Source organism: Seriola dumerili, unplaced genomic scaffold (genome assembly GCF_002260705.1).
Source record: "Seriola dumerili isolate Sdu_G_001 unplaced genomic scaffold, Sdu_1.0 BDQW01000044.1, whole genome shotgun sequence".
NCBI classification, from domain to species: Eukaryota; Metazoa; Chordata; class Actinopteri; order Carangiformes; family Carangidae; genus Seriola; species Seriola dumerili.
Genome location: NW_019174299.1, coordinates 1688868 through 1706169, shown reverse-complemented (window position 1 = coordinate 1706169; position 17302 = coordinate 1688868). Strand labels below are relative to the sequence as shown.

The following is a 17302-nucleotide window of genomic DNA, read 5'->3' as shown; positions in this document are numbered from 1 at the left end:
CCAATCTGTATTCTGTTTGAACCCACAGACATCTCCTTTTAGCCCAGCTTTCGTTTCAAATTCTGTTCAGACTGGGTGTTTTTGGCTGCCAACACAGGTGATTGGCACCTTCTCTCTGAATTTATAACAAAATCAATTCTCTAACAGCATCCCTGAGCACATCAATCTAAGAGAGATGCTTGCTACCCCCTCATTTTCAGCTTCACAGGCAGAGTGGTTATAGATGAATCCCTCAGTATACTTACCCGTATCGGCTCTGAGTGCCGTTGCAGAGCACTGCTTTAATTGGCAGCGTCAAGTGATGCACAACATGTTAGGAGCCAGCAGCATTGGGAATCACCTTGTTAATTGAGGGCCGCATTTGAGAGATTGACTAATTGATCAAGGCCTTTACAGAGGTAGATAATTCATGGCAGCAACGCCGCAGGGGGAGGAGCCTTGTCAGTGATGATTCATGTGTCTCTTGGAGGAGAGTTGGTCTCCATGGTCTCTTTTGTTCAGCAGGCTCAGTATGAAGGGGACTGTATCATCAGCACCTCCACCCAACCATTCACTTCACCCTCTAAATCAGAATTAAAAAGGTGAGGCTGGTGTTGATAGGTTGCCACAAATGATACAGTGTTGTATGTCTGTATACTTCCCCAGATGGCTGCTGCGCCCCCCAAACACCATCAAGATACAGGGAAGATGTATGGTTGTGTTGTAATGAAAGCATGAAGGGAACCCAAGTCACAGAGGAAATGTCTCCATCACACAGGTAGAGAGGTAATCATGCCCCAGTGTACTGTACTCTGGGAAAAAAATGAAATATGTGGCAACAATGCAAAGCTTATAAATTGAAGGTGAGGCTGAAATACCTCTGATCAGATCTGTGAACTGAGGTGGTACACTGTGTTGTGGTGTAAATACTATCTGAGGTTTATTTCTTCCTGTCAAAATATTCATGCAGGATGTGTAAGTGGTATATGGACAGGATGGTGAGCAGCACCAATGTAGGGTAATGTAGGGTAAATGTCGCTGCGGTGGGGGTAATAGAAGCTCATGTTGTAGTTTTTAGGGCAGATGGATGAGGCAAAAAAGATAAATGGAGAAAATGGCAGGTATGTAGTAGATGTGAGCATTCAAAAATGGATTAAAGAAAAAGATAAAGCAACAGTGCAAACATACAATGTCTATATGCAGGTGTGTAAGGAGTGATGGAATAAAAATTGAATGTAATAGGTCACTTTATGAACACAAAGCTGGTGGTTACGTACAGTATATGCATATATAGAGAATATACGGTATAATGTGCTTAGATTTATATTTGTATAGAGAGATATAATGACCCACACTGTTGCACTGGGTTTCATCATTATAACAACTACAACCTCTATAGTTTATTTTGAGCCAATCCCACATACACCCTCGTAAATACTCACCAGTGGACCAAATATGTATTAGTCCACCCCAAATAGTCCCCAACGAATGCACTACTTACTCCTGTTTGGTTTATGCTTGTGAAAAACTACAGTACCCAGCTGTTTTAGAAAATAACTTAATCTTTTTTTTTAATGAAATTATACATGTACTGATAACTGATTTGTAAAGATTTATGATCTCGATTTAAAGAATGTACACAGCCAAAACAGTGACTGTGATCTGGGTTTGGTAGATTCTTCTCATTTAATAGTTGGAGAAGCCTGTGTGTAACACAGCCCAATATGTATATAAACATAAAATATAATGGCTATTCTAGATTCACTTTTTGGTTTGATGAATGACCGGAAAAAAGTCAAATATATGTTTTAGGTATACTTATTTTTAAGTAAAAATAATTCTATGTTCTGAAAAGTTTTGAAGCAATGTTATTTTGTGTTATAGCTCAATCTATGTTGTTTAATGTCCCAAGGTACGTGGGTATGTTTGGCATAACGTTCATGCATTAATTATAGTATTTATTGTTCATTGGGATAGGATAAGATTCGTTATTCATATACCTAATAACTAAATAAATCCTGTTCATTCATCACATGTTTTGTTTAAGTTAGAGGAAGAAATCAAATCTGGCTATGGTAAGAAGAAACCTGTTATGCTTTTTTTTTATCATTTGTTTTGTTTGTCAGTTTTGAGAGATGAGATCTGCATCATTCTTCTTTTTCCTTATGAACGGCTTCTGTTTTTATTTTCTCCCAGAACGGAACTCATCACTTCCAGCTCAACTTGAGGAGGCTTGGAGGATCTCTATATTTCATTTTGAGAGACCATCCCAAGGGAGCTGAAATTAAAAAAAGAAAAAAAAAACTTTGCATAGTGGTAAGTTGATCCCTAATAGTAACTTGGTACTTGCTGCATGCATTATTCTTTTTATTTTGGGATATGTTTATTTTGGAGGCGCAAGTATGAATGCAGCGTCTTCAGAAAGTAATCAGACCCCTTCACTTTTTTGCAAACTTTATTGTGTTGTACTTTTCACTTTAAAGGAGTAGAACTGCCATTATTGCCCATCAATCGACACTCAATAAAGTGAGAATATCAAATTAAAAACTGAAATCTCTCATTTACAAAAGTATTCAGAGCCTCTGGTGTGGTGAGGTCGGTCCTGTTGGATTTGATCATCCCTGAGATGTGTCTAGAATTGACTGCCACTGTGTGTACAGTACAAGTCTGAAGTGTGAAAGTGCACATATACTGTATGTATGTTTGTTTGTTAGTTGGTGGGTGAGGTGGGGGGTTTTTTGTTTTATGTGTTTGGATGGGGTGTTGCGTGTGTCTGTGATGCATCCACATTTTGATTATACAGTCACATTTAATAGACCGTGATAATGCCAGTGACTGAGATGATGATGATGATGATGATGATTATAGTGGCCACACATGTTAATGTATCATGTCTGAATAATTACAAAATTACCTTTGATGGTGGCAAAATATAGTGTAGCTCTGTTGCATATCCTTGTTGTTCAAGTTTGTATCTTTGCAAACTATTTGCTTGATTTGGACAATGAGCGACTGCAGTGAAAAAAATGACTTAAAGTGAACAGCTTGAATTGTTTTGATGATTTCACACAGGCTACTCTCAGCTACAATACTGAATCCCAGTATGTCTATGTTTTACTTAGCATTAGCATCGAGATTAGAGGGCCATTTCAGGGAGAGATTTGAGTTTGAGACTCCCCAGTCTAACTGAGCTAAAATACAAAATATTGAGGCTTGCCAAGTTTGCCTGGAGTCAGTGAACTGCCAAATCTCTCACATCGTAAAAGCAAAGGCTTCATCTCAGTGTTTCAACAGCTGAAAATGTGGCAACTGGAAATGTTTTCTGTGGCCAGACAGAGAATCAAAGGGTCTTCCCACTCACAATTTAACTATTTGCATGGATTAAGTCTATTATTGATTACTGCAGAACTGCTAAATCCTCTTTATTTTGCTGAAAATGAAGGTGAGTTGTGAATCATGCTGATAGAAGTTATCCTACCAGGGGGGAGGAGGGGGGAGCATGTTAACTTCTTATATTGTTATTTCACTTATCAATGTCAAAAATACAATCAAGTTAACATAAAACAAACTTTAAGGCCCACAGGCAAGGCAGGACAAACCTCCCCCCAAGGCAAATCTTCTGTGAACTAGAGAGAGGAAGCTAATGAACTGGTTGGGTTTTGATTTCAAAGTAAATATAAGAAGCTTAGGGAGGACAGCAGTCCTTCAGCCAGTTCAGCTGTGTGTCCTAAGTGCAGTTCTACACGTTTTATTAACTCTGCTTTCAACACATTTCTAAGAGAATACATTATATGGAAGAATGTGGAGAATTAAACTCTGGCATAAACATTTAATTAAAGGTGCTCATGGTTTTTCATTCTCATGAGGAGTGAACACGGTACATTATTTCTTCAGTGACTTTTCTTCAGTGACTATAATAAAAAATGAAAGTTGAGGATGCCTGAATAATCTGTAATTTTTTGAAGGACCAGTGCTACAGCCATTTCAAACAAGACTGCAGTTTCCAAGGTTACCAGCTTTGTTTTGTTTTTTGTTTTTTTGTCTTTTTGGTTTTGTTTTTTTTAGATAGCAGGACTTGGGAATATATCACAATTTGTTTTTGATGAGGAGCAAAAGGGAGAAGAAAAATGTGTAATAGGGAACCTGTTAAAGTTTGCTGTGGTGGGTGAGAAAAATTCATAAAAGCAGGAAATCTGGCAACATTGTCCACAATTTGTCTGCTCCTTGTTGAATTGTTCTTCAATAAAGACAATAAAAGTGGTGAGCCTCACACATTCATTAGATGAATATGTATTGCCAGTAATAGACAGTGAAAAAGAGAGGTGATGATTTATTTTGTTTTATTTTATTTTAATGTAGTTTGGAGAATCCTTGCTGTAAATTTCAGAATAAAAGCTGTGGATACTCAACTCATTTAAACATATTAAAGATTTATTCAAAGTGGTAAAAGTGTCAAAATGTGAACACAGAACTTGGATGATGGATCAGCACCCATTTGACAGCTGGATGTGATAAGAGCCCTTGGGCATGTTCACAGAGTGTGTGTCTGTGTATTTGTTCAGCGGAGAGGCAGGTGGTTGAAGGACTGAGTTATTCAGCTCTGCTTTATCTATGTTTTGGCTTCTTTTAACCTCTCTAAAAATGTGAAACAAAATGCAGACATGTTGTAAGGAAAGAAATGTGCAATTTGAAGGGGGTTTGGAATGATAATATTTTTTATAAAAAGCAATGGAAAAATATGAAGGCTTTCCATCCATATGGAGCATCATGAAGAGCTGAAGAGAGAGCCCAGTGAAAGGAAAGCTCATTGTTCACAGAGTGCAGAGTGGAAATCATCAATCAGCTCCTCAGGTTTCCTAGATCAATACCGTGTGATGACACACTGACATCGCTCTGCATACGTCTGTCCAATACTGTTGGGACAAAATAAATAAATAAATAAAATAAATAAATAAGACTCTGCTTCTGAATCTGCCACGATACATCTTCCTCTCTCCCTCCTTATTCAAAGAGGCAGTTGTTTCTTGACAGAAACAGCGGCAGGTCACAGGTGCCATGAAAATTAACCATCTTCCTCCTTGCACTGCAAACAAGTGCCAACATTTGCCCTCCCATATACTGACATGTAGCTCCGTGGATGCATTCACCCGGAGCATTAGATTTCTAACTTTGGACACAAATGAAGAATAGACTCTTTGGTTACAAGTGGAGGTGACTGCTGACCCAGTTTGAAGCTGGTAACATGTGCCAAGGTCAGATACCCACCGCTTTTATTTGTTCACAAACCGCCAAAAGGCATTCTTGACTCAGGTGTGCACACCGTTGTGGGGTTTTTGTGCATGTTCGTTTTCAACTCTGGATGTCATCCTGGTCTTCCGCTGCCTTTGTGAGCCTGCATGTGCCATCAAAAAGAAAAGGGAAAATTTTTTTTTTTTTTTTTTTTTGTACCTGTAATAGGTTCAGAAACATCAATGTTACATCTCTTTTAAAAAATGAAATCTCTTTATTTAATCCTTCAACTTTAAATTGAACAAATATGGTGACAGGACAAAGAGAAACAAGCTCTAGATGCATTTTGTTGATTCATTAAACTCATTGTGAGGAATTTCAGCTCTTTCAGTGAAGAGTTTTCCATTGGCCATTTTCTGTTTACAGCTCAAGAACACATTTATTTACCTGAAGAAGAAAATCATTGTTCTGTATTTTGAAAAGTACAGAAAACACCACATTTTTGTGATTCTTTTGTTAGTGTTCATATAGCTAAGGCTTTTCTGTGTCTTGACAGAGGTTTTGAAGTCTCAATCTCTGTTTTACAGACTTTCCCTGTAATATTGTGGATGTCATTCATGAATCTGACCTGATGAAAAAGCCTTTGGAGTCAAAACACTGTCAGCAAAGAAAGCATGACATACCTGACTATCTCTTGTTTCCTCTTTGCATACTAAATTATTAAGCCGTGATGTGATGGGGGAGGACTTTGCTGCCACAATACTGCTCTCTGCTGGTAAATTAACTTCTTATGTGAGTCTGACCTTTGCACAGTTTCAGGACAAAGGTGGCGAGAATGAGCGTTCAGGTTTGCATTTGTTAAAGGAAAAGAAGGACTAGCAGAAAATTCAATTGCAAAAAAAATAAATAAAAACCACAGGTAAATCCAAATCCCTGGAATGACACAGTGCACTGTTAGCATAGTATCAAAAATATATATACTGTATATTTGCATATGTATGAAGAGAGTTTAATCATCAAACCGGTGTCATTAATTTTTTTTTTTCCTGCAGTGAATGCTCTGCAGAGATTTACAAATGTTCTGTCTTCTCCTCAAGCAGCTTTATGAAACAGATCCTCCACCGTGTGGCTTGCAGATTATCAGACTGTGTGTGTGGGGGGGGGTTGCAGCTTTGGTAATGGTTCACAGGAGGCACCCCCCGCTGTGGGGCGCTCCCAAACATTTGGAGTAATATCACTTTGTTCGGATCCTTTCGGTCATATGTATGAGCTCCAAACTCACACCTTGTCAGGAGCTAAGAATTTCCTGCAGAGCCCCTGGAGCTGACCACCCACCTCTTTTTAGCCTTGTTAAAGAACCAAAGGGAAATCATATTTTAAGATGGATACCCTCTCTCTTCATCTGCACTATGCTTATTACTGCATCCAAGAAAGATCAAAGCTACCTAAACTACCCTAAGAGCTTGCAGCCCCCTGAAGATTCTTCACAGTACTAGAATAACGAGGTGAAGACTGCCTTCACTTTTATCTTCGCCTTGCTTAGCAAGTGAGACATATTTGTCAGAAGTGAGTCTTTTTGGCCAGAAGTGCCATACTCCTCTGATAAATGCACTGAGGGAGAGCTGAAAACAGGGGATTACTCAAACAGGCAAACACATTCAATGCCATTATTACTTTTTTCCCATTGCCTACTAAAGGGTGAAACAGCATATCCAGATATTGATTCATGTATCAGCATTACCCAAAGCTCGCATCAATAATCAAATGTGACCAGTATCAAGTGGTGAGTGAGGCAGCAGACTAACCTGGGGACCCTCTCCCTCTCTGTCTACCCTGAAACAGCTGTTTGAGCTCTAATTAAAGGGAAGTAGCAGGTGTCACCTGAGCCCCAACTGCAGGGGCACACCTGGTTGCATTAATTTGATCCAAAGTGGTTTTGACGGACTGCCTGCACTCTGGCGTCCCACATTAAGCCACTGGAACTGAGCACCTGCTTGGAGCGAACAGGCGTTAACACCACTCCGTGGAGGTACGCCAAGCTGACGTAGCCCATGTCTCTTCTTCTTCCTCTTCGCCGCGACCCAGGGGACGGCTCCATCAATCCCTGCCTCTGACTTACCAGCAACATCTGTAAGTGAGCATGTGCTGCGACGCTGACCTGTAGTCACACCGAGCTGAGGGCTGTGGCTGTGCCCCAGATAATTGTCTGCGGAAACCTCCCCGAGGCTGTAAAGGCAGCTTGTTTCTGGTCTCCTGATGATTTCACAGGACATTTAACTTTACACCTCTCATTTGTTACCTCTTCAGGGTATTTCCAAATATCCATTACCAGGTTGCCGAGGAATGTAGCAACCTTTAACCTCCACTAGCTTTTATGTATGCATAAATTACCTTGGGGATAAATGTGACACTGCATTTGGGGGTATTGACATGATGCGCGTTTGTGTGCAAGCAAACAGATGACCTTCAAAACTGAGTAGTGGCAAAAAAAAAAAAAAAATGCCCAGAGTTTGGAATTACATATGCAATATTGTGTCATCTCTCTGACACTTCAATTGCCTAATGAAATTTACATCCCACAAGAACGGAGCTACAGCGGTATGAATGGGTCCTGCCTTGGGTCATGCTGCACTCTCTGTTGCAACAGTTTCTTTGTGCCACGACAATACATTAATTTCATGAGTCAACAGGCTATGACTGGCAGTTTGTGTCGAGCTAAACAGTGTTTAATTGGATTCTGATCCATGGCAACACCACCGGAGGCTTGTTTCCCTCTTTTATTTCAGCAGCACCTGGAGCGTAATGGTGGTGATTACATCCTTCCTGTGGTGTCCCGATGGTTCAGCCCTCGCAGGCCTTCTGGGAATACGCTGCAGACAGTCACGGTCCACGATGCCCTGCTGCCCTGTTCAGCTGCTGGCAAACCCTGAGCTGCTGCTGCTGCTGCTGCTGCTGCTGCTGCTGTTACTGCTGCTGCAGTGACTTTTTGTTACGGCGCAGCTGAGACAAGCACAGGTTCAAAGGGAATTATGATAATACAAACCAAATTAATTGTTTACTGCACAAACTCAGGCACAGTTGAGATCCCAAACAACATACCAATGTATTGTGGAGGAATAAAATGAATGTTGTTTACTTCAAAGTGAAATTAATTTACAAAAAAATCAAGAAGAGATTTTTTTTTTTTTTTCATGAAACACACTCAATTCACCTTTGATCAAAAACAAACCATGCACACTTAAATCATCCTTATAATGAATATTAACATTTAAACTATTAGATTCAGGATGAGTTAAGTATCACAACAAGAAGTGAATGTAAGGACCACTAGAAACAGCTTTTCACAACAAGCGGCTCTTGAGCTTTCAGGCATGTCACGTGATCTTCTGCATCTCATGCTGAGTAGGACCCAGCTCCAGAACAGCAACATGTGTGGGATTTTATTTTGTCAACTGGAATGAACGTGTCGAGAAAATATCTTTTTAATTCTTCTATTAGCTTAGCAAAATCCTTTGATTGACTAAATATTGTCAGTGATGGGGATGCAAACACAGGTTTGAACTGATGAGAATGAATTCTCTTGTAAATATCCTAAATTAAAAAAATGGACAAAAAAACCCCCAAATCAAATCCTTTGATATTTTCTGAGTGACACCAGCTGAAGAGGCCCTGGGAGAGACAGCCCACGTGATCACCCTACACCCCCACCCACCCCCCACCCAACCCCCTCACCCCCACCCCCCCTACATGTAAACCGGGGAAAGGTCACTGACCCCTGCCGATGAAGATTTGGCAGGACGGCCTGCGCATGAAGTCAGCACTGACAGTACAGGGATGAATAACATTGCTCGGCCTTTGACCTTCAGTGTAGCCCCACACTGTCTCACAACCACAGAGTTGGACATGTCTGAATAATACATCGGCCTCTCCTGCTGGGACCCCACCACCACCACCACCACCACTCACGCAAGCAGAGGTGCACAAACACAGCATTCACATCATGGTGTGAGGATTTCTCCCTCAGTGTCCCTCACAATGGTGAACACAGTGTGTTTGACCAGCTGAGGCCAGGTCCCTATTTTCCCTATTTTTTTTTCAACTGTATTCGTTTACATTTAAATTTGTAAATCACATTTTCTTTAAGTCCCTTCATTTCAGCAAAAGCTTAAAGGAAAACAATAAAACAACACATTGCAGTTTTGTACTCTACAGTAATTTCTCACCTCCGTGCAAGTAAGTGAACAATAGATTGAGCCAAGAGAATTCTGTTGTTTACACAGTGAGAATGAACAGAAATGCATGAAACATTTCAAAATCCCCTGTGATTCCTGGAAAGGCGGGCTGTCTCTCTCTTGTTTCCATCTGCTTTACATACAGGAACAGCTCCGCAGTTTGCTTCGAGATTATTTGAATTTCATAGAGTGTTTGACATTTGATAATAGTGCCGTGTGTTTATAGATTCCAGACTTTCCCTGCCAAAGGTTTCCTATCATGTTTGTTCAGGACCCACCACCAACCCCCCCCCCGCCGTCCAAAAAAAAAGCAGTTGAATTCAAAAAATTCAAATATCTTTGTGTGACATTGAAACGACTAACTCAATTATTGCTTTGCCTTCACAGGAGCAGATACATATCAAACAGTCTTCTAGGAATGTCTATTAGCATAAAACTTTCAGAGCACTAGGAGCAATGGAGAGGGGGTGAAAAAAACAAATGTTTGTGTAAGCTTATTCTTTATGGAAGAATTGTTGTCTCAATGGCACATAATGACCGTGCTCACCTGTTGAGACAGATTTGTAATTTATGTAATGTGTCTCTAATCAGTAACAGGAGCACTGTTTTATTTTAACTGACTGAGCTTTACTGCAGATGGTTGATAATGTGGAAAGAAGGTGAGATGAGAGAGAAGAGAGATTTCTGTGCAGCTTCAGGGCTGCAGAGGTTGTGGACAGATGTGGTTGTGTAGGAGCAGAGTGTGGGAGGGGTGTATGCTCAGTGGGAAACTGGCACCACATGACAAACAGGTGTGTGTGTGTGTGTGTGTGTGTGTGTGTGTGTGTGTGTGTGTGTGTGTGTGTACAATCACTTAATAAGATGTCATACAAACTGGCTTTATTATTTCACAGTTAGAGCTAGAGCAGATTACTACCATCTACTGGACCAGAGAGTTAATGCAAATCAAATGTTTTCCTATAGAAATAAACTAAACATAAAGACCTGATACCCTTGAAAATGCTTACACTGTAATGCCGGTGAGTTTGCGTATTTTTAAAACCTTTTTAAAAAGCTGTTTGTTTTGTTGTGGAATATCTTCAACGCAACATGGAACTAATGTTTTCCGGTGTCCCAGTTCCCGCTCGGTGTGTTTTTGATGCGCCACCGGCAGCAGAGTTGTGGCTGGAGTAGTTGCAGCAGCTTCGCTAAGAGTTTACAGTCTTTTATTTCATGTGTAGCATTGTAATAATAACAGTGTAAACATCGTAACAGTAGGTCAATGTAGCATTTAACGTATTTAATGCAGCTGTTGCTCACTATTTGAAACCGTGTCGGTTTCCTGGACTCGCTGTGTGGGTGAGTATCAGCTCACAAATCGTCCTCAAATGTCAAACTTGTTACTTTATTTATCCACATATGAGTTTTGTTTCATGCCACGTCTTAAATGTTTAAAATGATATCTGATGTATAAGAGCTGTGGTTATTGTCGTCTCTACGTACTGGAGAATTTAGATTTTCTGATGTGTGTAAATGTACAGAATCAAAATTTGTATATCTAGTCAAATTAAATATATTCAACTAAAGATATTTTTGCAACATTTTCAAATTATAGATTTGTGTGTCTTATTGTCTTCAGATTTCATTTAATCTGCATTTGGGTTTTAAAATACCTTTTGATTGAAACTATTATGATCCAGCCTTGTAGCAACAAAGCCGACATCAGGTCCTTCACTGCATATCTTTGTTTTTTGTGTGATAAACATGATCATAGAGTGGTTATAGTCATAACCAATCCACTTCAGTTTTTTAATATAGACATCATTATTTTCCTCCCACTGCTTTATTTAAAATGCATTTCAGTGAAGCTTCACTCTGCCCACCTTGTTTAATGACTTCCTTAATACATTTGACAGTGGAACCTTAATTCCCCACATATCCTGAATAATTCTGCTTGTTCTGTTATTTTTGCAAAAGCCAAAGGTTGCAGGGCTGTTTCAGCTGCTGTGACTGTGCAGGATATCAGGATATCTGTGCAGTACTGAAGTGTTGCAGCTGTTGATTACCTCAGGCATGTAAGATACTTAAATGCAACCATTCAGTTTGACTCTGTTCAGTCTGCCTCAAGGTTCACAAGGCTGTGTTTATGTACTCAAAAAAAAAAAAAAAAAAAAAAAAAAATCAGGTGCTCCATTAGATTAGTTGGCTGCTTGTTACTTTGGCATCACCTCCAGCTACACAGCATCCAAACGTGGATGGAGTCACATGGAGGCAGAGCTGGCAGTTCCAGGCACCGTGTGATAGAGTGTCGTCATTGTGCATGTGTCACAGTTGCAGCTCTGGCTCAGGATGCCCTCACCTGCGATTTCTAGATGCCAATTTGGAAACTAGGTGTATACATCTGTTTCACTGCAGCAAAGAGGTTGTTCAGTGATGGAAAAAGCAAGTGTCCTGTGTATGTAAATAACGATGGTGGGCAGTTTTAGTAAATTGTGACATCAGTGGACCCATGATCAGCTGACCACAGGGGTGAGTGATTAAATAAAACCCTTTGCTTCTGAGGAAACACAGTGAATTTTAAAGTCAGGTGACAGAGTCAGCTTTATTGTCAGGGTTTCAGTCTGAACAAGTTCTGTCATGACTCTCCACCACTGTCCGTCCCACAGTGTAAATAAAGACCTTCTCATCGATGGCCACACTGTGGTCTAAACTTTCTGCTGTTCTGCCTGGAAATGAAGAAGAGTTCCCACTGCAGTTCAGCGACACAGTCGAGTCAAGTGTGGTGGATGTGCTGAAACGCTCCAGGCAGCAGCTGTACGGTGACGCTACCACTACCAGCCGTGCTGTTAACGCTCAGATCATTTTGGACTTTTCATGGGAGAAGCTCAACACAGGAACGTGGCGTCATGTGGACAAAGAGTGGAGACGTGTTTATTCCTACGGCTGCCTGTTCAAAGTGGCCGCTCTGTGTCGCGAAGGTCCATCAGAGGACGAGATCCTGCAGGCCGTCAGGACTTGTGACATGGGTTTACTCATGGGTGCAGCCATCATGGATAATATACTTCAGATTATTGTTGGGATCCTGCAGAGTGAAATCAGAAAATCCTCAGAGGAAGGAGATGAAACGGAACATGCTCTGATCAAGGTTGGTGGTCTCTTTGTTTAAAACGCACATTATTCTATGAGTGAGTTAGCCACTGAAGTTTACCAGAAATTATAATTATAATTAACATCAGAAGTGCTATCAAAAGAGGAGTGAAAGCATTTGAAATGAGGAGAGTGATGCTTCACTAGCATTTGAGTATCAATCCTGAAATTTTTAACAACAATAATTGCAGAACCACATTTTATTTGTTAAACTTATAAAATTAAAAGTAGAAAAAAAAGAAGAATTATCATAAAATAGGGTTTGCACTCTGTTTCTTTAGGTGAGCAATCGGGGTGCCTCAACTAACTTCAAAGTTGTTTTCACTTGTCAATGTAGAACTAGATAGTTTTCCTGTCATTTTTAGGCTGCAATTTTAAAGCAGTGCAGCCACGAAATTGTTTTTTTTTTTTTTTTTTTCCATTAGATTCTCGATGATTTAAAGTTTGCAACAAACAGTGACTGATGAGGACATTTCAAAATAAGCCCTTCTCAAGTTTTAGAGTAGTATTTCCCTTGTTGCCCTCCATCACTGAAGATAAAGTGTGACAAACACTCAAATGTCAGATGGCTTTGTTTAGCCGCCGTCAAAATTGAGATGGAGAGTTTCAAGCAGGTTTTTTCAGGATTGTCTTTGTCTTTAAAAAAAAAAAAAACAACCCTGCAGAAAGCCTGTACCGTAATCATGTATGTCAAGCATCCACGTTGTGCTGCAACTGTTATCTTCTGATCTGCCAATTGCTTTCTTGATGAATCAATTCATTGCTTTGTCAGTTATAGTAAATGTCAGAAAGTAGAATATTGAATTTGCTGTCACGGAAGACAAAGATAATAAGCACATCCTTTACATTTGAGAACCTGGAGCCTGAAAATGATTGGCAGCTTGCAAAATGACTGAAATGATTAATTAATGGTCAAAATAGTTTCAGATTAATTGTCTGTCGATAAACCGATCAATTAGAAGAAATAGAGGAAATATGATCAGGTATTTGTCTTGCTTGTTTTTTCCCGTTTTTTTTTTTGATATCATTAACAGAGGATGAAGATCGAGAGCCCACATGCTCCTGTCATCAAAGAAGAGTTGGCAGTTCCCAGAATAAAGTGTCCGTCACTGGAGAGCTTCAACACAAACTACCTGCTGCCCCTCAAACCAGTGATTTTAGAGGGGATCATTGACCACTGGCCCGCCCTCAACGAACACCCCTGGAGGTTTGGCATCCTACCTTTGTATACTTTGTATTAAAATAACATCATCAATATTGGTTTGTATATTTTTGTTCAGATGACATCATCTTGTCTGTTGTTTGTCACATGTTTTTTCAGATTCAATTTTGATTCAGAAAGCCACTTTTTCAAAATATCACATTCTGTCTATGAGCTCTGGCTTCGCACTGTTAGCATTAGCATATGCACCAGCAGTCCTCCACCCTACTTGTGTTCAGTCTAGCCGTGTAATCAGACTGATTTACACTTGTGACGGCAGATGAGTGCGTTAATCCATCTGAGAGCAAAAACCTGCTGGATTCTGGTACTGAAGGACCACTGGCATGTAACATATAATTTATATCAGTTTGACTCAAAGCACTTAGATGTATAATGTAAGTTTCAGTCTTAATCATTGCCTTAAAATGTGGGTAAGTGAGAACATAAACTGAGTTCAGATCACCACATCTGATTCCTGACTGTAATGTCTGATATAACTGCCCCTCCATAAGAATATCCTTCACTGTCCTCCCTTTCACTGCCGACTCCTTACCGCTTGACTATTCGCTCTGACATCTGACATACGACTCCTGGCATCTAACTCTGACGGTGGAGGAGGACAGGAGGCTGTTCTATGAATGGAGAATGACAAGGTTTTTTGTGATTTATGCTGTGGTATTACAGTAATGTTTAATTCATCCATTTTCTCCCCTCGTGCAAAGCATAGAATACTTGAGGGCTGTGGCTGGTTGCCGGACTGTTCCTGTTGAGGTGGGATCCAGGTACACAGACGAGGAGTGGTCACAAACGCTGCTCACAGTCAATGATTTCATCGATCGGTATATTTTGAATAAAGTAAGTGCATCCTCATCCTTACTTGCTGTTGCATTTGTGAAGCACAAACAAGGTAAAACATTTCCTTGTGATTTCTAACAGAGTATTTTTTTCATTTATTTTTCCTCTGTGGATCAAAATTCGCAGGGTGGAGTGAAAGGTTTGGGTTATCTGGCTCAGCACCAGCTTTTTGATCAGGTATGGTTCAATGTTTTTCTTTTGAATTAATCTGATATCTTCAGCACTATGAAAAAATACAATAGAATTCTCTTTTTCTTTCCAGCTGTCTTCCTCCCGCCACGTTGCTTTGAACAGTGTTGACTTTTTAGTGCTAATTTTTACCGTAGAAGTCAATACATTGTCTGGGCTGAACTTTACGAAAAGGGCACCTTGTCAGGCCAAAATAGTTGTGTGTTTTCGGGTTGTTTGATAGATCAGATCGAGGCCAAACGAGGATCCATCACACATCCAGATCTTTCACACTGTATCCTCACCTTTCAGGAATCATCTGTAAAAAGTTGTTTATTCATATGTATGTAGGAACTGCCTTATTATACAATATCATTTTAACACCTGAAAAAAAATATATTCCTCTAAATTTTCCTTCATATTATTTAATTATAATTATGATCTTTTCTTCAGATTTTCTTTTAATTTTTCTTCTTCTTATCATTATATAATAAAAATAATTGACTCAAGGAGGACTATATGCATAGATTTGGGGTTTTTTGAAGTATGTATCTCATGACACTATAAACTATACAAACTGAATAATTTGAAAGCAATATGTGGCCTCATGTTAACTCTCATATAAACTGATCCCATTGAGTTCCATGCAGAGAGGGAAACACAGAGCACTGGTTTTTGATTGGTACTCAGTATAGGCAGGAACCCTGAATTGGTAATTGGAGAGAAAAAGCCAGATAGGTACATCTCTAATTGCCATTACAATAAAAGTTGTTAGGAAATTGCATTAGAGACAGGACAGCATTCAGCATACATGTCCATACCTGCCAACATTTAGGTTTCAAAATACATCAGATTTTTCAGGGTGGGGGTTTACAGTAAATAAATAAATGATATACATAATATATATATATATACACAGTATATATAAATACATGACAAGATTCATTTCAAATTTTTAAAGTTAAATTCCATCACATGTCAATTAATATTAACATTTATCATTTGTTAAACTTGTTAATTAACAGACTTGGATAAAGTCAGACAAACATACAATACATATGGATCCATGTATGATGATTATTAATAGTAAAGGGTGAGGGCTATGCAAATTACAGGAGTTTCCTGCAAGAAACAACAAAAGGGGAAGGCCCTGGGAGACTCTCAGGAAAAAAAGGAGTGTTGGCATGTATGCATGTCTGTAAGATTCATGAGCAGTAAAAAGATCCAATAAATACATTTTTACAAGACTAAGGAGTCTATGGCCATGCTAGTCAATTTTAATGCTGATGTTTAGCTGCAGCTATAGTTTTTGCATGCTAACATCAGCACTAAACACAAAGTATAGCAGCTGTTTTACAGGTATTTGGTCATGACACAGAGTATATGACAAATTAGAATTTTGGCCTGATGAAGGTAGTAGATAAACGTGCAGATGATCCCTTAAGTTATTACCATTCATCCTGTCGGGGATACAGATGTGTGTAGCAAATTTCATTGCAATCCATCCAATAGTTGCTGAGGTATTTCACCACCAAAGTGGTGGACAGATTCACAGACCAACAGTGCCATCCTTGGAGCCACGTTGCTGGCATCGCTGAAAGTACTTTAAATACCATGAGGAAATGCAGAGTAAAAGAGAAAAAACAACATTATTTAATATTACTTGCTGGGAAATGTCTACAAATGTTCTGGTAAGAAACAAGATATTATCTAGTCAGTGCCCCTGATGTAATCTTATTTTTTATTTTATTGTTTAATGTTGCCTTAGATACCAGAGCTGAAGGAAGACATCCGCCTCCCCGATTATTGCTGTCTTGGCGAGGAAGACGAAGACGATATTACTGTGAACGCATGGTTTGGGCCTGGAGGTACGGTGTCTCCTCTTCACCAGGACCCTCAACAGAACTTCTTGGCTCAGGTGACGATGATAAGGCTGCTTTATGTATCCAGTTAATGTCAAAGATCTGTCACGTGATCACGGTTTGTTTACCACATGAGATTTCCACTGTATACACACCAGGTTGTGGGAAGCAAATACATTCGCCTATATTCCCCAGAGGACACAGACAAGCTGTACCCTCATCAATCACAGCTGCTTCACAATACCAGTCAGGTGAGATTGACAGTCCATAGAGATAGTACATGTTGAGCTTGCAAATATATGCATTTTTTTTTTTTTTTTTTTTTTTCTCCAATCTCTGACTCCTTCCATGCAGGTGGAGGTGGAGAATCCAGACACAGAGCGGTTCCCAGAGTTTGCCAAGGCTCCATATCTTGAATGTATGTTACAGCCTGGAGACGTGCTGTTCATCCCTGTCCGCCACTGGCATTATGTCCGATCCTTGGAGCTCAGCTTTTCCGTCAGCTTCTGGTGGTCATGATTGCAGATGTAGAATAAAAAGTAATTATTTTTGTGGTAGAATTTGAGTACAGCTTGTTTTCTGCTGCTTGTGGATGGAAATCAGTCTGGAGTTCTTAACTAATGCGAGGCTAATTCTCATAAATGTTAGGA

At 39.7% G+C, this 17302-nt stretch overlaps 1 protein-coding gene across 1 annotated transcript; it reads left to right on the top strand.

The window, feature by feature from the left end:
* The first annotated feature begins 10609 nt into the window (after positions 1-10609).
* On the top strand, positions 10610-17197 carry kdm8 (lysine demethylase 8). The gene is made up of 8 exons (XM_022739618.1): positions 10610-10778; positions 12086-12564; positions 13601-13773; positions 14490-14622; positions 14749-14799; positions 16559-16708; positions 16811-16903; positions 17007-17197. Exons 2-8 carry the CDS (start codon positions 12109-12111, stop codon positions 17169-17171), a joined length of 1221 nt encoding a protein of 406 aa, XP_022595339.1. The 5' UTR covers positions 10610-10778; positions 12086-12108; the 3' UTR covers positions 17172-17197.
* Positions 17198-17302: the final 105 nt, after the last annotated feature.